This window comes from Melozone crissalis, unplaced genomic scaffold, assembly GCF_028551555.1.
Source record: "Melozone crissalis strain CALT ecotype California unplaced genomic scaffold, PUWL_Pcris_2 ptg000081l_1, whole genome shotgun sequence".
NCBI lineage: Eukaryota > Metazoa > Chordata > Aves > Passeriformes > Passerellidae > Melozone > Melozone crissalis.
Genome location: NW_026535858.1, coordinates 17,939,829 through 17,960,029, shown reverse-complemented (window position 1 = coordinate 17,960,029; position 20,201 = coordinate 17,939,829). Strand labels below are relative to the sequence as shown.

The window sequence follows — 20,201 nt, the reverse complement described above, 5'->3', positions numbered from 1 at the left end:
ACAGCATGCCATTGGACTCTGCATTCCAGTTGACTCCTTTCAGGAAGATACTAAACCATGATGTGTGTTTATAAATGCATAACTCTGCCAATTCCTTTAGGCTCGAAACATTAAACACCAAGGCTTTCTGAAGAAGCAGCGTCTTAAGTCTGATATTCAGAAAATCCGTAGTGAAGCAGATTTTTGTTTGAGGCTGTTCAAGTAAAATTATGGACTTTTGATATAGACACAATTTAAAACCTCTTTTAATGACTAGACAGAAACATTAGGTGTGTTCAAATCAGACCACATGTCCAAAGTCAATCAGACTGCACCAACAGTTGTGGTTTTCTTCTGGGCTTCCAAATCCAGCAGAAAACTGATGGCTTCTGTAGCTCTCGGCTTCTCCTGTGTTCAGGAACCTGGACTTCCAGCTCCAGTCCTCGGTGGTGCAGCTCAGAACCTCTCAGCTGCTCTGCTGGCCACTGCCCTAATATTGCCATAAACTTTGGATGGAGGACTTCCTGCAGAAGAAGGCACAAATCCACTCAAGAAATGTCATCTGTCACAAAAAGGGATGTGTTGTGCTCACACCTGTGTTAAAAGTGGAGAACTAAGCCAAAGGGTGAGAAGGATGGGCAAGGTCAGTCACCATCTTACTGCAAGTGCAGAGCTCAACTTCTGCTTTGAGTGGGTTGCTCCCTCTGGCTTTTGAGACCCTTTAGGGAATGCTGTAGCTAAATCGAAATGCAGAACATCTTTCTGCAATGTGGTGAGGGTTTTGGAGCCAGAAAGCAAGTCCTGGATTCCCTGCTTCTCCCCTAGATTTTTCTCTTAAGAGCAACAAGCCAACTGCCAGCAAGCTATTTACTCCAAATATAGGTGTGGACAGGACAGGGAAGAGGGTGAGAGCCATAAAGCAGTTCCTCAAACTGCAAGATTCATTTGTAGTGAAGATTAAATAAGAGGACTTACCTAAAATTAGATTGCAAATTGCTGTTCGTGCCATTTTAATGTTCTGAAAAGATCCCAAAATATGAATTTTTCTGTAGAAAGAAAAGTAGCAGTAGTTAACAGTAACTTAAAAGATTGCACAGTTAATAGAGAACTGGAGGTTAGAGATAAATGTGGAATTTTTTATCAGTGTCCTAGTTTCTTTTGTACACTTGTAAACAAAAAAAAAACCAACCGAAACCTACAAAACCTAAAACATAAGACTTGTGCTCTTCTAAATCCTTTAAAAATAGATTGTACCATTTGCAGATTTAACAGTGTTGCTAGCAGCTTCAGGAGGAAAACATTGCTGTGTTGGTGAGTTCAACTTTGATTATTCATAAGAAGGAATTCTTATGCTGTGGGAAGTGACTGAAGTCTAGATGCGCTGATGACACCATCATTCTCATAATAAAAGGTCAAATAACTTGTATTCATTAAAATAGACTCTTAAATTTTTTTTCTTACTACTGCTCTATAGTTTCATAAAATTTAAGTTATCTTTGTTTCTGGCATAGGACATGGATCAGCTGAGGGGTTGTGCTTTGCTGAGGAGGAAGTCAGTCTGTACTTACGAGTCAGCAAGAACGATGCGTGTCCTGGTCACATTTTCTATGGTGAATTTGGTTTTTCCACCTTTCCCTGCTATTCTCCCTATTGCTCTTGACAGATGATCTCCTTTCAAAGGTTTCACTGAAATGAGAATAGCATGACCAGGGTAACAGCAGCAGTGTGTATTCCTGTTAATACTTTCCTTGGTGAAGTTGCTGGAAACAACTTGTGCCAAGTACTACAAAACCAACTTCACTGGTCAACACAGATCCATCTGGATTTCAGCTTTTTTTTGACTAGTAGTGCACACTGCAGCCAGTGCTGACATGGGGTTTCTGGCTCGCTGAAGTCTCCTTTAGAACTGCAGAGAAAGGCACTGCACTTTATGTTGAGGAAATGGAGTCAAAGTGCACCAAGCTAACACTGGTAGAAATTAAGTAGATCAGGTTTAGATCCTGCTCTACAGGGGACTCCAAGGAGTCCCAGTATTACATAAAATTAGATGTTTCTGACTTTCCTGATCCATGAGGGCAAGTGATAAAAGTGGAGCAGTGGGAAAGAAAAAACAAATCCATAGTAGCAGGATGCACACATGACTTCTTGAATGCTGCATCAGAAAATACTCACCGTCTGTAACTTCAAATGACTCTAGAAAAAGATCATCTAATCTGATGAGAGCAAGGGCATCCTAAAAGAGCAGGAGATTTGTTATCAGCAGTTATTTTGTCCCAGTAACACAGCTGAAAGCTGCTGTTCTCTTTATACACACAACCTAGCAAATAACAACTAAATTAAATCCACTTTTTTTTAACAGCAATACAAATATTTCCATCTAGAGAACCCTACACAGGTTTGGATGCCCCTGCATTCAGCCCTGCTTCCCCAGTGCTAGTGGATCCAGTACAGGTCTAGAGCAAGGAGCAGCCCCTACAACACTGAAAAACGTGGGTTTGTTTGCTCCAACAGGCCCAGTCCTATTTCGTATCTACTGATAATCTGGATGAGAGTCCACCTTTAGCAAATTTGCAGATGACACCAAGCTGCAAGCACAACTGGTGATCTGCTGGAGGCTAGGAGGGCTCTGCAGAAGGACCTGGACAGGCTGGATAGATGGGCCAAATCCATTAATAGAAGGTTTAGTAAGTCCATGTGCCGGGTCCTACGCTTTGGCCACAACAGCAACCAGGTAGAAAGGAACCTGGGGGTTCAGCTGACAGCTGCCTGAATACAAGCCGGCAGTGTACCAACATGGCCAAGAATGCAAATGGCATCCTGGCCTGTATCAGGAACAGTGTGGCCAGCAGGAGCAGGGAAGTCATTCTTCCCCTGTACTTTGCATTGGTTAGGCCATACCTTGACTAGGATGTCCACTACTGTTTTGGGCACCCCAATTTAAGAAGGACTTTCAGATGCTCGAATGTGCCCAGAGAAGAGCAGCAAGGCTGATGAAGGGTCTGGAACAAAAGTCCTACGAGAAGTGGTTGAGGGAGCTGGAGGAGCTCAGCCTGGAGAAAAGGAGGCTCAGGGGAGACCTTATCACTCTACAACTGCCTGAAAGGAGAGTGTAGCCAGGTGGGGGTTGGTCTCACCTCCCAGGCAACCAGGGACAGGACAAGAGCACACAGTCTCAAACTGCACCAGGGGAAGTTTAGGCTGGATATTAGGAATAAGTACTTCACAGAAGGAGTGATTGGGAACTGGAACGGGCTTCCCAGGGAGCTGGTAGAGTCACCATCCCTGGAGGTGTTTAAAAAATGACTGGATGTGGCACTCAGTGCCATGGTTTAGTTGATAAAGTCTTAGGTTGGACTTGATGATCTCAAAGGTCTTTTCTGACCTCGTTAATTCTGTGATTCTGTGAGTTTTGCACAGACTGGAGGTTATTGGCTTGGGCTTAAGAAAAATGAGCAGTCTCTACCAGTGCAGGGGACCTCAGAGAGAGATTTTTCCTTTATGCTTGTCTCACACAACCTATGTTTTCTGTTTATGTGCTGTTTGTAGGCTACTTTTTTATCCGGCATTAACTTAAGAAACTGGATGTCTACTCCAGTCACAATTTCTAGAAAACATTGATTTCTAGAAAACCACCTAAGGATTTTTCTCTTTATTTCTTACTGTAATTTGCAGAGGCCAGAGACAGACCAGTAAACTGGAGCAATCTCACAATCTGGTTGTTGGGAGACTCACCTCTACTTGAAATCCAAGTATAAAGGCTTTCACAAAATCAGCTGCTTTTGTCAGAGCACTGAGATCCTTTGTCTCTTGACAAGTCTGCAAGACAAGAAGTTATGTTTGCAAATTAAGACCAGGCAAGTTAGGATCAGAACTTTAAAGATCAGCCTGCACTTGGAGGGGAGAGAAGAGAAAAGCTGCTGAAAATCCACACCACCACTGACTGAGCAGAACCCTTTTGGTGGAGAAAACCCAAAAACAACACAAACTTAACAGCAACAGCAAACAGCAGGAAAAAGAGAAGGATGGTGATGGCAGCAGAGTTATTCTAATGACAATATTGTAAATATACCTTAGCAGATGAATGAAATTAATTTCAAAGTTTTATATTGATGATGAATATGGGCAAAATAAAATTACCTTGATTAAGAACAAAACTACCTTGTTTTTCACCAGACATCATTTCATATCAAAAGGTGGTGTTAAAATCCCAGGGTTTTCTCCTGCACAGTTATGGAGTGAAACTGCAGGTGTTCCTGCTCCTCCCTACCTTTCCCCTGAGGTTATTTCTAGGAAATAAAGTAAATAAGGGATAATTCTGTCACCTTTCCTTCAATTCCTGCCATCAAACTTGTGATAACATTTCATCGTTAGGAAGCAAAATGCCTGTTGTATTTTCACTATTACATTGGAAGATCTCTCATGTCAGTGGTGCTAATACAGTTAGTCATACGTCAAAACTTTAGATATGCCCTTAAAAATTCCTGGTGTGAACATTGCTCAAGAGGAATAAGGATAAAGAATGAGTATCTACAAGAATTACAGGTTTATACTGGCGTCTGTGCCCTAAGGTATTCCATTGCAATCCATTAAAGAAAAATCAAATGCTATTAAACTATGGGTCCTTATCGTCTGCCACAAACAAAGGCATTAGGAGATTCAGTGCCCCCTTAAAAGATACTGTTTACTTTCACGTCAGTATTTGGTAACCTTAAATAGCCGGAAAACACTGAATTACAAAATCGTATCTAAGACATGGATGAAAATTCTTCCTTCATGTACATAACTTTCTATAGTACATAACTTTCTCCTACAAAAACTCCCCCAGCTTCTGCTGGCTCCTTCTGGAATGGATCTGTAGTTTTGGATTTTACTTGCAGTAATTACTTGTTCTAAACAACAACTGCCAGATGTGATCCCCAGGGAGGTGACACCACACAGTTTCCATTTTTCCAAGCATTATATGGGATTTACGACTTCTCTAGTCTTTAATCTGTGGACCAAGAACAACCATGAGAAGAGGCCCTGCCTTTCAGGAGGCAGAATCATAGAACGGTAAGGGGTTGGAGTGGACCATAAGATCATCTAGTGCCAACCCCCCTGCCACAGGAAGGGACATCTGTCACTAAACCAGGCTGCTCAAGGCCTTATCCAACCTGCTTTGAACACTGCCAGGGTTGGGGTAGCCCCGGGCAACCACTTCCAGTGTCTCACTACTCACAGTAAAAAAATCCTTCCCAATATCCAAACCAAATCTTCCTTCTTTCAATTTGTAAACGTAACTCTTTGTCCTGTCACTACAGTTCCTGACAAAGAGCCCCTCTCCCGCTTCCTTGGAGGCCCCTTCAGACACTGGAAGGTGCTACGAGGTCTGCACACAACCTTCTCTTACCAGGGAAGGCCCAAGAAGTTGCTCCCCTTACCTTGATCTCAACATTTCTCGTTTTCAAGTTGAACCTGATTTGAAGCTGCAGATGCTCCACAATGGGCGTGAATATCTTCATCCAGTTCTCCTTAAGCGGCGTGTACCTGTTGGCCGGCACAGGGATCTTCCTCAGCTCACCCTTCCCAACCTGCCGGGGGCGAGACGCAGCAGGCCGTGAGGCGGGGCACAGCGGACATGCGGGAGCGGCATTTCCCCGGCACCCCGCGTACCCCGAGCGCCTCGGCGGCCACGGGCGGGAACGCCGGCCGCTTGCTGGGCCGCGGTCCCGCCGTGTCCATGGCAGCTCCCGCCGCCGGCTCCTCGCCGCCCGCCCGCCGCTTCCTCCGGCTCCGCCGGGACACGACGCTGGTGAAGCCGCCGCTGGCGGCCGCCTCGGTCTCCATGCCGGCCGCGGAGCACACGTGGTACAGCTCTCGCCGGAAGGGGCCGCCGGGCGCTTCCGCCGCAGCCGCCGGCCCAGGGGAAGGAGCGGGGCGGGATGTCGGCGGTGCTGGGTCTGGAGCGGCCGCAGGTGGTGTCGCACGTCCAGCAGGCGCTGAGCTACACCGTGTTCGATTGCAAGTGGGTGCCCCGCAGCGCCCGCCTGATGTGCCTGGGCAGCGCCGCCCGCGGCACCGGCATCATCCAGCTGTACGAGCTGCACGGAGCCCGTCTGGAGGTGCTGCGGGAGGTGAGCACGGTCCCTCGGGAACAGCTGCCGGGACGTTTGTCCAGGGCCCGGGGATAAAAAACGGGAGCTGATTTACGTGTTAAATGTGCTGATTCACTGATACCCTGTCGTTTCTTGATAAGAAACGCTCACCACAATTCCCTGAAAGGTTGTAGCCGGGTGGGAGTCTCTCTTTTCCCAGGCAACTACTGACAGAACTTAAGCTGCAGAGGTTTCGATTTGACATTAGGAGGAATTTCCTCACAGAAAGGGTGATTAGACATTGAAATGGGCTGCCCAGGGAGGTGATGGAGTCACCTGGAGATGTTTAAGGGAATACTGGATTTGGCACTCAGTGCCATGGTTTAGTTGACAACGTAGTGGCCGGTCACAGGTTGGACTCGACCATCTCAGAGGTCTTTTTCAACCTAACAGGCTGTGATTCTGTGATTTTGTTTACTGCTGTGTTTTGTAGGTTGTTTTCATGTGTTGTGTTATGAGTTTCTGGTTTCTGCCTGTGTTTGGCTTTTTTGGGAGTGTTTTTTCGTTTTTTGTTTGTTTGTTTGTTTGTTTGTTTGTTTTGTTGGGGTTTGAGGTTGGTTGGTTGGGTTTTGGGGTTTTTTTGGGTGGTTGGTTGGTTTTTTGCTTTTTTGTTTGGTTGGTTTTTTTCTCTCAGATTGACCTCTGAGTGTTCACTTCTTCTGAGACGTAGGAGTTCCTCAGGTGCATAAGGCCCCACTAGGCCACAAGCAGAGTGTTTTCTTCCAGAGCAGTAACCTCAGCCCTCTGCTTTTCTGTGCACAAGGATGAAACTCCAAGTGCAGCTTGCCTTCAATAACATTTTGGTAGTATTTTGCACCAAATATCCCATGTGTGTGTCACTGACCCTTGCCCCTGTGCACTCCTGAGAACTGTGTGGCCTGCGGGTGTGTTTGCCTTTTCCATGTGCTGACACAGACATTTCCTTTCTTTAAAAGATCGAAAAGCCCAAACCTATAAAATGTGGAACTTTTGGTGCTACATCTCTGCAGCAAAGATACTTAGCGACAGGAGATTTCGATGGAAACCTTAACATATGGTAAGCATTTTCTGGAAGTATTTTCACTTGATATTGTCCATGTCTGTCTGAACAGAGGTTTCTGTTTGTGGATTTTGCATGAGATGCTCTCCATGCTGCCCATGCGTGGTTGGGACCTAGTGCAGGCTTTGCTGGCTATTGTATTTGGACCATGCCTGTTTTGTAGAAACAACACAGAATTCTGCATCATGTTTAATTCAGTGCTGCTTCACTCCCATCTTCTTTGTGCAGCTACAAAAACCTGTTAAAGTTCTGTGAGGTTATCCTCTGAAAAAGGCTTTTGAATGGATGCATAAGTACAAACAAGAGGTTGTGTTCAACCTAAATTTCATGTCTAGATTAAATATATATTTTTAATCTTGACATTTAAAGTATTTCCTCTACGTCCCTGAATTATTGGTGTAATTAATGTCTAGGTAAATTTATGGTCAAATAAAGTAGTAGTGTCAAAAGGGGATTTTTTTATTATCATTATTATATTGCCCTGTGTCAAGGAGCTACTGGTTCTTGTTGGAATAGCAAGAATTACATGGACAGCTACTAGTTGAAATGTAAAATAAAATTCGGAAGGATTCTCAAAGAATGGGAATCAGTGGGAAAGAACCATGAAACTCATGGCTGGATACAATAGTCACCTATTATTACTGAACTTAGCAGTAATAATAGTCACCTATTATTACTGAAGTTAGCAGTAGTCAGAGCTAGGTGGGGATCAATTAATCAAATTATTTTATGGACCTACTGAAAGTAAAGATACTTGGAGTTTCTTGAACTGTAGTGTGATTCATTTTTGAGCCCAGCGTGTAAAACTGGGTCTGAGTGGTTGCTGTGGTGAATCTCACAACTGCCTTTACAAACAGGGAGGTTCAGAACAGAGGCAAATCTTTTGGAGCAGTCCAAACCAGTAGCCAAAGAAGGAATCAAACAAAGACTCATGATTCTTAGTGGTGATGTCCATATTTGTTCTCACTGTTAATCTGAGCTTTTATGATTTGTGCTCAATTTTCCTTTCATTTTTATACAAATCCTGAGTGTCAAGGAAAAATGCCATGTTTTCTGTTCTTTTTCTTTCTTGCCTAGGAATTTAGAAGCTCCTGAAATACCAGTGTATTCTGTGAAAGGTCATAAGGAAATCATAAACAGTATAGATGGTGTAGGTGGCTTAGGAATTGGGGAAGGTGCACCAGAAATTGTGACTGGCAGTCGAGATGGTGAGTTAGTGAACTCTGCAAGTCTTCCCAGTTCGGTGAGCCTGCAAGCTCTTGATGGCAGGGCATAGTCTGCCATCTGAACTAGTTACAAGCTGTAGCAACTAGTTCTTTATACACTGTCTTTTGAATCTTTCTTGGGACCCGTTTTCTCTAATTCTTCTAGAAGCCACAGATAAGCAAAAGGTACTGTTGTCACTGGGCACGAGACAGAAGGAACACAAACCATAATAAATGCAAAATATCAGCTAGAGAAAATGCATCTTTAACAAATGCTTTCACTCTGTTTCTGTTTAGTTTTGTGGTTCTTTCGTATGTTGACAAAACACAGTGCAGCTTGCTAGAGTTGAAAGAGTTGCTCCTGTCTTTTGAATGATTAAGATGAAAAGCAAAGGGCTTTCCTGGGAAGGTGAACACAGTATGACAATGTATTCCTAATACAAAATCTATTGTTTTTCTTTCCCAGGAACTGTGAAGGTGTGGGACCCAAGGCAGAAGGACACTCCTGTGGCTAATATGGAACCTGTACAGGGGGAGAGCAAAAGAGACTGCTGGACTGTGGCTTTTGGTAATTGATCAGACTATGACCATTCCTCCCTCTCACATGACTGTGTTTTGATGATTGTCAATGTATTTCAGGATGTTATGGAATACTTTATTTTGTATGGATGTATAAGTAGCAGGTTTTACTTTTCTACACTGTTAAATTTATGTGTGGGTTTTTTTCTTCAAAATAAACCAGTTTTGTGGGTTTGTGATAGATGGGTTTTAGATTCATTCTCTAATCACTTTTGGTCACTGTTTGTAGTTGGACTTGATCATCTTGAAGGTCTTTTCCAACCTAAATGATTAATGATTCTGTGGTTTCACAGATAAGCTGTGCAAGCTTTATTTATGTGCCTAGAAATGTAAAAATAGTGTATCTAGCTGTGTGGTCCGGAAGGACTGTAAATGTTGGCATGTACTGGGAACTCACCACTGTTGTAGTGTAGCTGCAGCTACCAAACATTAAGCAGTTAATTTAAGAGAAGTCCCTTGAAGCTTAAGAGCAAATTAAAGAAAACAGCAATGCTTGATGTGAGCTCTGCGTTTTTCTTTGGAGAGAGCAAAGTTGCTTGTGTCCTACACAAGATTTTTCTAGACCCTTCAGGTTTGAAAATCATCCAGTTCAGCACATCTTAATATCCCAACAACTTTTTGTTGTTGTTGTTGTTGTATAAATGGAAGTTGAAACTGCAGGCCTGGAACTTCTGAAATTTACAGGCTAAAGAGGTTTTGTGTTTTCTGGTAAATTCTCTCTCTATGTCCAGGTAATGCTTACAATCAAGAGGAACGTGTTGTATGTGCCGGATATGACAATGGGGACATTAAATTGTTTGACTTAAAAACCATGTCACTACGATGGGAGACCAACATTAAGAATGGGGTAAGGAAATCACAAAAGTATTTTTCATTCCAGCTCCTAAGTAGGATGGAAAAATTAAAAGGACTCTGTCTGTGTGAAACTTACCCAGAAGATGTTTCTGCTGAGATTGTACCAAGGAATAATTTTCTTTAGGTTCAGCATGTTGTACCCCTCTCATTCTTGATGAGGACATTTTTCAGTGGATTAATGTTTTCAGATCAACATGTTTATTTCCTGTTTGATGATGATATTATTGTGGAATTAAGCAATGATTAATACATATTTACAAATCACAAAACACCCATTTTTTTTTTAACAGTGACTAAATTACAAGACTGAATTTATCTTGTTCTATATCCAGGTTTGCAGTGTGGAATTTGACAGAAAAGATATAAATATGAATAAGCTGGTGGCCACATCGCTTGAGGGAAAATTCCATGTTTTTGATATGAGAACTCAGCATCCAACCAAAGGTTTTGCTTCTGTTTCAGAGAAGGTAGGGGGAGACTGAGAATTTCTTAATAAGATACAAACTTTCTAAATTCTAAATTACTACAGGTGTAGTACAAATAGGTAAGAAATGCCCAGGTTACTTCATAATTTTTTTGTTTTGTTTGGTTGGTGTTGCTTTTTTTGGTGGGTTTTTTGTTGTTTTGTTGGGGTTTTTTTTGGTTTGGTTTGGTTTTTTGTGGATTTTTTGGGTTTTTTTTGGTGGTGTTTTTTTTATTTTTTTGTTTTTGGGTTTTTATTTGGGTTTTTTTGTTTGGTTGGTTTTTTTAGTGAACAAGATCTGGTGGTAATTCAAGAAAAGGCGCTTTTATGGTGAAGTTCTTTAGGACTTCCCTTTTTTAGAAAAGGCCGAGTTTCAACTTAGTATCTCTTAGTATTTTCTATACTATCATTCAGGGCAGATAAGGTGTTGGAGGTACTTGATTCTGAATCAAAGAATTTTTTTAGAGAATAAAACAATAAATTTAACTTATTTATTTATAAATGATTTTGTAACAAAATGTGACAATAGAATTTGTTGTTCATTTAGCACATTTAAGCTTTTCCTAGTGGACGTTTGCAGACAGATATACATTAAGTCAGAGGACGTGTTGGGGTTTTTCCCGAAGTGATTTCTGTTGCTATATGATCTTAGTTCCCTGGCTGAGGTTTGAGTTGTTGACTGTGTTTTGTTTGCACAGTGTAATATAGTCCCTTCCAGTAATGATTTTAAGAGATATCATACAGTGAAATTAACCATCCACTATGGGAAGGCCGGCCTCTTTTCATACAAGTGATCTCTGTTTTAAGATTCTATGTCCTTTCCAATGAAGTTCATCTCCAAATGACTTCTGTACAATGCTGATTTCCTTTTGTTAGGCACAAAAATCTACAATTTGGCAGGTTCGGCACCTGCCACAGAACAGAGATATATTTATGACAAGTGGAGGATCTGGGAGCCTTCATCTCTGGAAATAGTAAGTGATCACTTCTCCAGCCAGGACTAAGAAACCAGCCATTCAATGTTTTAAGAAAGAATCTTCCTGAAAATGATGAGTGTGGTCCGGCTTCCAACCTCATAATATCTGGTTAAAATTATTGCTTACAAATGCAGTAGAAAGGGTGATTTCAGTGTCAGTACTTGATCTGGAACCTTGAATTAATCCCTAAAAAATGTTACAGCACAGGTGAATCTTGCCCTTGTTGTCTTCATGTAATGAAGATCTAATTATATCCTTGGTTAACAAGGTGAAAAATAGAAAAAAATGGGTTTCTTAAAATTCTAATACGGTAGCAGTTGCATCTGAGAAAAATATTGAAAGCCTTGACTTAACCATTCTTATATTTACATTTTCTTAAATTACATGGAAAAATAATTTAATAGTTCTAAATGCAATGATGTTGGTGCATTAAGTTTCAGAAGCATAGTTGTGTTGAAAATTTTCTGGCTGTGGTAAAAGCCAACCAGTTAGAAAATGAAGATCTGTAGGATAGGGGTGTCAGGATTCAAAATTTCCCACATCCTTTTTTCTTTCATGAAATGTCTACTAAAGTATGCAGTGTAGATATAGCTGGATATGATTATTCATTACTTTTAAGACATTTATTTGCCTTATCTGTAGAGCAGGAAATAAAGAGGATTATGATGTGTTTGTATCAATACATTTCTAAGTAGCTGTTTTTTGTTTAATTTTCTCATTGGCAGTGAGTACCCAGCCCAGCGCTCGAAGAAAGATTCAGAAGGATCTGAGATGGGGGTGGCAGGGTCTCTTAGTCTCTTGCAGAATGTGACTCTGTCAACACAGCCCATCTCTAGCCTGGACTGGAGCCCTGACAAAAAGGGACTTTGTGTCTGTGGGGCTTTTGACCAAACTGTGAGGGTGCTGATAGTTACAAAGCTTAACAAAATTTGACAAGAAAACTAGAATTTCTGATGAGAAAGCAATATAGTTTGCAGTCTGTAAATATGGGGGGGGGGAGCCGTTCTATTTCTAATTTAATTTATTTCTTTAATAAAACTGGATTAAAGAAATAGAAGCCAGATTTTTCTATTGAAATATCAGATACGTGCAATCAGAGTTGTTTGGCTGATTGTGCTGTCATGACTTGAAGTTGTCTGGGCACAAAATTTAACCTTCTAGAAATGTGAATTTACAATGAAAATAAAATGTGCCTTTGTGTTAACACAGCTCTGTAATTGTAGAGTTCACTTGGGTTTGTGTTCAGTTTATTCATATTGCAAATCTCTTCATGCTTGTTAAATGGTTTGGCTTTATTATATATAGTGTTGTCCATGTGCATTCATGCAGTGGGAACCACTACAGAAACTTGTTGTGTTACTGGATTTATTAATTAGAATGTTTGTTAAAGTGACTTAGGATTCTTTACTACAATGGAGAAATTATAACAAAGGCTAAAGTACTCAGGTTTAAAGGAGTAAGGTTTTTATTGAAGATCATACTGAAATTAAACTATTGAGTAAAATGCACTGTTTTATTATTTTAGTTGGGTTTCCTATTAAGTTTATATGTTCTGTTGCTTTTATATCTGTTTTCAACTTGATATTCTACAAATAAAATTGTGTAGTGTTTTCTTAATATGAACAAAGTATATTATTCAAACATCCAGAGATTTAGAGAAGTAATGTATAGAAAAACCTAACAGGCTAATAAAATCTAAACTTTGTGGAATGGAGAAATCCTTCATACCTCTGTAGCAGAGGGTGGGCAGGAGGAACATTACAGTAGACCATAAGCAAAGTGAGTCTGTGCAAGTCCTTGGTTTTAGTAGGTCACTAATACTCTCCTCTACAAACTTAGGTTCTTGTATTTCATATTTAGCAAGGGCCAGCAGGGATGAAGACAGGCAATGTAGGCTAAATATTTTGTGGAAGACAAAGATTTATGAGATTCATTTGTCTTCCCTAAGACTTGATGGTTTGCTTTTAAGTGTAATATTTAGTATCTGATTTTTTTGACCCAACTAATCCCATCTCCTTTTGTGCGTGGTGTAATATTGAGAGCATATTCTGAAATTATTTCAAATGTTGTCCTTCTTAGGGTGCATTCCAGCAGGAGGGAACCATTACTCTGCACTCTTGGCTGCAGCTTTGGGGGTGTGGAATCAAAGAATTCAAGTGCTTTGGGTCTAAAATGCACTGTTCAAAGACAGCTTCCATTAGCTTTGTGCTGTAAATAAAATATACTCACTGAAAGGTGTGAAAGGCTGTGGAAATAGGTAGAAGTAAGTTTTCTCTCTTTAACAGTAACTAAATCAACCACAGAGTGAGGGAAGAAAAAACTCTCAGTGTAGGTACCTGCAAAGGAAAACAAAAATCTCCTGAGCATAGGACTGGGCTCTTGGTGCTATTTTTATGTACTTGTCCTGCAGCAAAAATGTCTCTTTTTTGTTCAAACAATTTTGGGGAGATCTCCTAGATGGATACAACTTAGAGCAAGAACTATTAAACAACAATTCTTAAAGCTCCATAGGCCTCAAAAATCTAAAATGTATTTTACCTCTGTGCACTAAATTTTGGGATTCATTTTATTCCTTGTTTTGTAAATGAAGGAATGTGTTCCCCTCATGAGTAGAGGGAAACACATAGTTTCATGAAAACATGACAATTTGCATATAAGGAGGTTGCAAAAAACTGAGAGCTGGAGGAAAGCACAGATGGAAGGTGGTGTGTCCTTGTTCCTTAAAGGTAAGTGGCTGTACCTGTGTACCTGCAAAATGAAAGACAGTTACTGTCTGGAGAGAAGAGCTGTTGCTTGTGCCTGTACTGTGCATCATCTCCTCAGCAGATTGGATTTCTGCTGTTCGAGGCTAAACCAGAAAAAGCTGCCTGTGGCAGCCCAGCCTGCTCTATTTATAGTCCTTCCCCCTCTTGCTGAAGTGTGGCACCTTGCCTCTGCAGCCTGCAGAGCTGAAGTGTGTTCTAAATAAAATCATAATGCATCTGAGATGTCATGCCCAGACCAAATGCTCTCTGACGCAGCTCCGAGGAGTGCTCTGGAAAACCCCTGCCTCGCCCAAGGCCAAGAAATGGAATGTGCTCCCAAATTTGGAGTGACTGCATTTAACAAGTGCATCTGCCTGGCAGCTCTCGCTTGTTTCCTGTGCAAACCACCCCTGTGTGCTCATGGAAGAAAAAATCTGTTTACAGGCATGACTGCAGCCCATGTACAGGACACTTTTGGGTTTGTGCTTTGTGGGTTTTTAATGAGATGCTGCCCAAATCCTCATCAATCAGGTTTGGGTCTTCTGTTTCACACCAGTATAGTTCTTTTGAATTTCACAATTTATACAGGTCCTTGGAGACTACAGCCCTCCAAGGTTTCCATGCATGGAGTCAGTATTTGCATACAATATATAGTTTTCATCACAAAAAAAAAGGTAATTTACAGTTGAGGCATGACTTGGACCAAATTTTAAGCAATGTAAGGCAAGTTGTAACCCTGTATGGGAAGCTACAATGCTATGCTCTCACCTCTTCACAACCACTAATTCTGTTAGGGACATCATGGAATTGGTACAAAGAAGGAAGATTGGGAATTGCACAGAAAAAGAAAGAAAGACGTGCTCTTCAGTGATTCCTTCAGAGACAGCAGACACAGCTTGTCAATACAGTTAAATTCATCTTCTCCAAATTATTGCTTTCAAATAGATCTGATAGCAGAGAGGGATTTTTGATTAAGCTGACTGACCTGTAAGAGGCTTGTGGCCTGCATATTCAGCTCTGTAATGAAGTTGTCTAAAGTTGGTATTGACAAAGCAGAAGGAAAATACACTGATTTACTGCTTTTTTTACCCCATTATTAATCCTGCATTTTCTTGCTCGTGATGCTGTTACTGTTGAATTTTAGTAGCATTCACTTTAAACAGAATTGCCCACTCCTCAAAAATGTTCAGACCACAGTCTGTAGGTCTAGCATGTATTTAAAGCCTTTATACATGCCAAATATTGTGTAGTACCAAACTCAAATCCCAGTACGTTGGGCAAGGGCAGCTGTTTACTCAGGCAGGAGCCAAGAGCTGCACTTGGAGTGCAGCACCAAGCATGGCTGTAGGACTGCCTCTGGCAGTGCAGGTTCAGCCCAGAGGAAAGACCAGATGGGATTTCTGTGGATCTGGGCCAGAGGTATTTGGCGACTTGGTGATGGTGACCAGTTCTGGCCTTGGCTGTGACATGTTTCCATTCCTTCTGGCCTTTTTGGGAGCACCTGATTTCCACAGCACAGCTTGCCTTGGGAGTTGCACAACATTGACCCACAGAGGACACTGGATTAGTGTTTCCTGATGGCTGCAAGAGTATCCAGAGTCTCAAGGGCACTGAGTAGCTGCCCCACATTCTGGTCTCTTTCCTCCTCAGCCACCAATAAGACAATTGTCAAGAAATTTTTGCAGGATCCTGCAGGAAAGGTGATCACAGCAGGGCATCTCTTCCCAATAGTATTCTTCAGTATTACATTCTTACATGGTTGATCTAGGCCAACTGGCCCACTACTTTGCTGGTGTGATTCAGGACTATAGCATGAGCAGGAGCTGCTTCTAATAGGCAATATGTGTGTGGCAGCCCTGCTTTGGAGACTAGCTCAATTTCACAGTATGGGCCCACATTTTATCAATCAGTCAGTCTCTGAGCCAGAGTGAGCCCACTGATATTTAGCTTAGTACATCTACAACCTCTGGGACAGATTTCTCTTCAAAGAGTACTTTTCTCTCTTTCCAAGAGATCTCCCCTTCCCCTGCCTGTACTCCCCTGCCTCCGTGATCTTAGTTAAATCTGTCACCATTTCCATGTCTGGGGATTTGCAGAGGGAGCTGAGGTGCAAAACCATGTAAGGACACATGTAAGTTCCCTCTTCTGTTATGCCTAGCAGTAAAAATAGCCTGTGCAGAATGTATGGATTGAGGTTCCCTTCCCAGAACAATGTCTCTTTCCACTCTTCTCAATGTGTAGGCAGCCATCCAAGGCTGACACACTCTGCTTCACACCCTGACTTCTTCTGGAGTAGCTATGTATGTTAAGGAGTGTTTTGATTTTCTAGAGCCTAATGACGGTGACAGAAAGGTTGAGCCTTTATAGGTGAAAATTGGGGGGGTAGGCCAACAAGTCAGATAACTTGGTGGAAATCTGTTAGAGATCATCCATCCAGGGTGAAGAGGCAGATGAAAGACTCTATAAGCAGCTGAGCATTTCACAATTGATAGTCCTTGTTCTTGTGGGGGACTTCAACTTAACAGATGTCTTCTAGAAATACAGCAGAGAGAAAATAGTTGAGAAGGTTCCTGAAGTGTGCAGCTCAACAGAGAGTGTTGGCTGGAACTTGGGCAAAAAAGAGAGTTTATGACCTGTGGAAGAAGGGACAGGAAACTCAGGAGGACAAGAATGTAATGAAGTTTTATGGTGGGAGAAAATTAGAAGGGCTAAAGCCCAGATATAACTTTACCTGTGAACTACCACACAAGAAAAAAATCCTTCTTAAATAAATTAGCAAAAAATGGAGGGCTAAGGAGAATCTCCACCCTTCACTGGATGCCAGAGGAAACACAGTGACAAAGGATGAAAGTAAAGGCAGAGGTACTTATTGCCTTGTTTGCCTCAGTCCTGAGTAGAAGACCACAAGTCTTACAAGAAGCAGCTGAAGGAGCTGGGGTTGTCTAGCCCCAGCTCTGGAGAAAAGAAGGCCCAAGGGAGACCTTATTGCTCTGAAAGGAGATTGTAGCCAGATGAGGGTTGGGATACTCTAGGTAACAAGCAACAGGATAAGGAAATGGCCTCAACTTGTGCCAGGAAAGATTCAGAGTGGATATTTGGAAAACTTTCTTTTCTGTGGTAAAGAGATGGTAATCAAGCTTTGGAAAAGCCTGCCCAGGGAAATGGTGAAGTCACCATCCCTAGTGGTATTTAAAAGGACCATGTAGATGTGGCACTTAGAGACATGGTTTAGTGGTGGGCTTGGCAGTCCTGGGTTAACTTAAGATTAAAGGAATCTTTCCTAAGGATTCCTTTCTAAACAGTGGTATGATTATATGGTTCTTCAGAATGACAGTGAAGCTGAATATTTTTCATCACTATGAAAAGTCCATCAGCAGCATAAATAAGCACAAGCAAGCTCTCCTAGGTTGCTTGTGATTTTAAGGTTATGAAACATTGAAAACATTCTGAAGTGAGAGGACGTGTGGGTTGCAGAAGAGCAGTAAAAACCCACAGAACTGCACAGCAACTGAGACATGATGGGACCTTTTCATGTGACGGTGGATCAGAAATAGCAGCTCAGTCTGTTCACCAGATTACATTGTAGCAGTAGCTCACTATTAGAGGACTGTTACAGCTTTGCAGCTGAAATTACTCTTCCTTCAAGTAAATTCCTAGTTAACTCCCTAAGTCCCAGTTGCTTTTGGAGTGTCTACTTACAGTAAAACTCACCACTGGCAAAATTCAGATAGATGCAGCTAATGAAACCAGTTCAGTTGCCTCCCATGCTAAACCTTTCATTTTTAGGTCATCAGTCTTCCTGCAGAGATGACAGAAACTCTCCTTGTTTCTTTCTAGCACAGCTCAACCAGGCAGGACTTTGTGGCCTGTTCAGCAGATGTGAGGGACAGTCACTCCTGCCTTGCAGAAGACTGTGATTGCACAGGCCTGTGGCATCTTTATATCCAGCAGTGTTTTCCCTTCCTCCCACATCCTGCTGTTGCAGAGTGCATAAGGAACATAGCAGCAGCCACACTGGATTAGGCCAAAGACTTCTATCCTGCTTCTTCAGGGGGCACGTGCAGATGAATATTAAATATTAAATAAATATTAAAAAACATTTTAAAATTACAACTACAATTTGGGTCCTAACTTTAATTTACTCCTAAAGTTGTCTTAGGCTTTCTGCTAAAAGAGAGTATAAAATACATGATTATATTGGATTTAGGCACAAAAGCTAACAAGTGAGACAGGTGGAATTCTAATGCATTTAAAAATAAACCTCAATTTCTAATGCAATTTGCTTCCAATCTTAGTAAAAGAGAGATAGTGTAAAAAAATTACAGTTTTACATACTAATTGGAAGAAATGCAATCTTAGAATAGTATCACAACAAATATTCTACACATCATAGATTGCTTTCAATTTATTTCTACAGTTTCCATATAAAAATGTATTTAAGTGAATATATATATATATACACACAGATTCAGTAAATAAGCCTTTGTATGTAAAGTAACCCAGTACTTCACCACATCCTGTAATTTAATCTAGCTGGCATGAACACAAGCTCTTTTGATCTGTACCAACTACCACTATCTTAGTGCAGATCACATACTCCCTATCTAAAACGCTGTAATTAGAGGGCTTAAGCTAGTCTTATTGAATTAATTATTTTTCCTCCCTAAACCAAAGATACATCAATCTCAGTTTCCTTCTTTCTGTGTACTTTTGCATCTGTATTTTGATTAGAAATCTTATGTTTTCAAAAGAGAAAATAGTCTGTGTTTAGTAGGTTTAAGGCCATTCTAATTCAATCTGAGTGCAGAAAAAAGGCATTTCCAGAGCATTTTAACTGAAAGGTGAGTCTAAGTTCACTTGGGCTCAGGCTGCCACACATGCTGCCCCTAAGATCAGCAAAGTGTAATAGAACATGGAAAATTTTGGAGGTTACATTTCTTTTCCACTGTGCTAATGTCACAGTGGAAAACTATAGGATTTTTAGTTGCTGAAAATGTGGGTTAGCCTCAAGACTCTCTTCCCCTTCTCACCCCATCTAGCAAGTAAGAAAAACAAATCTGGCAGCCAGATAGATACCTTGGTCTCTCTGGTCTCACCATGTGCATTGTAATAAATCACTGTAAAATCTCTAACTGTGCCCTCCCTCCCTGCATACATCTGGTCTCAGCAGAATTCAGGCAGAGACAATTTCCCATAAACAGGGCATTGAGCCAGGTAGCTGCCTGTCACTGTCCTTTTAGGAATGTCACTCTTCTGATTTACCAGAGGAAACACTGGGTACTCACCCTTCATCCACCAAGGAACAAGTGCACGTCAGGTGACACTGGCAAGCAGATGGATGTTTGTGCTTCAGTTTATTCCTGCTACACCCTCTTCTGGTAACTTGCTGTCTGCCCACACATGGGATTGCAGATTTATTAGATTACACTGCAAATTCATTAGATTGCAAATTCATTAGATTACACTGCCAAGAAGTGGGCCTCACAATAACAAAATGTCTATTCCAAAAGACCCAAGGTGCCCTTCAGACACATGTGTACTAGACACATGAACATCTCCCAAACTGGTCTGCTTGCCAGATTTTTGGTCTGATTTTAGAGTCTGTATTTTTATCCTGCCAATGGTTTATTAACCTTTTTGTTACAAGTAGCTTCTAGTAATCTTAGTTATATTCACACCAGATTCACAGCAGAAGAATCTAGGCTAAATTTTTTCATTTACATTGTCTTCTGCATGACATCTCCCAAAGCTTTTTCAGTGGCGTTGTTTCAAGGAGATGGAGTTGCCACGGCTGGTCAGTACCTCAGGCTCTGGTTCTTTGCATGACCCAGGCTGTATAGTGATTCCAGTGAGGCCAAGACTACAGGATTTGGCCTCCACTTTGCTCCACAAAGAACACAGACTTTGCAGGAATCATTATGTTGTATGTACAGTGGATGAGATGCATCATAATAATGCAGTAATTATTTTAAAGATGCTTGTCACTTTGACTACTTCGGCAAAAATATTCAGGGTTATTTGCTCTTGTTTCGGGAATGATCGAGAAAAATCAATAATCATTCATAGGCCTCTCAAATTAAATGGTTTCCATTAAGTACCAGATGCCAGTACAGCTTTTTATGGATAGACTTGTCTATAGATATCCATATATAAAATAATAATATATTTTCAGAGTGGCACCAGCATAAACCATTTGCATTATATGAGCTGTATCTCAATCAGATTT

The 20,201-nt window shown here is 41.3% G+C and overlaps 2 protein-coding genes across 2 annotated transcripts; one reads left to right on the top strand and one right to left on the bottom strand.

The window, feature by feature from the left end:
- Positions 1 to 227: 227 nt before the first annotated feature.
- Positions 228 to 5,820, bottom strand: PNO1 (partner of NOB1 homolog). The gene is made up of 7 exons (XM_054290402.1): positions 5,632 to 5,820; positions 5,400 to 5,549; positions 3,712 to 3,795; positions 2,152 to 2,212; positions 1,548 to 1,665; positions 955 to 1,025; positions 228 to 503 (listed from the first exon to the last, which is right to left on the bottom strand). Exons 1-7 carry the CDS (start codon positions 5,803 to 5,805, stop codon positions 436 to 438), a joined length of 726 nt encoding a protein of 241 aa, XP_054146377.1. The 5' UTR covers positions 5,806 to 5,820; the 3' UTR covers positions 228 to 435.
- Positions 5,821 to 5,858: 38 nt separating this feature from the next.
- On the top strand, positions 5,859 to 12,435 carry DNAAF10 (dynein axonemal assembly factor 10). The gene is made up of 8 exons (XM_054290400.1): positions 5,859 to 6,092; positions 7,049 to 7,149; positions 8,230 to 8,360; positions 8,824 to 8,925; positions 9,668 to 9,783; positions 10,124 to 10,258; positions 11,131 to 11,228; positions 11,957 to 12,435. Exons 1-8 carry the CDS (start codon positions 5,901 to 5,903, stop codon positions 12,162 to 12,164), a joined length of 1,083 nt encoding a protein of 360 aa, XP_054146375.1. The 5' UTR covers positions 5,859 to 5,900; the 3' UTR covers positions 12,165 to 12,435.
- The last annotated feature ends 7,766 nt before the right edge of the window (positions 12,436 to 20,201 follow it).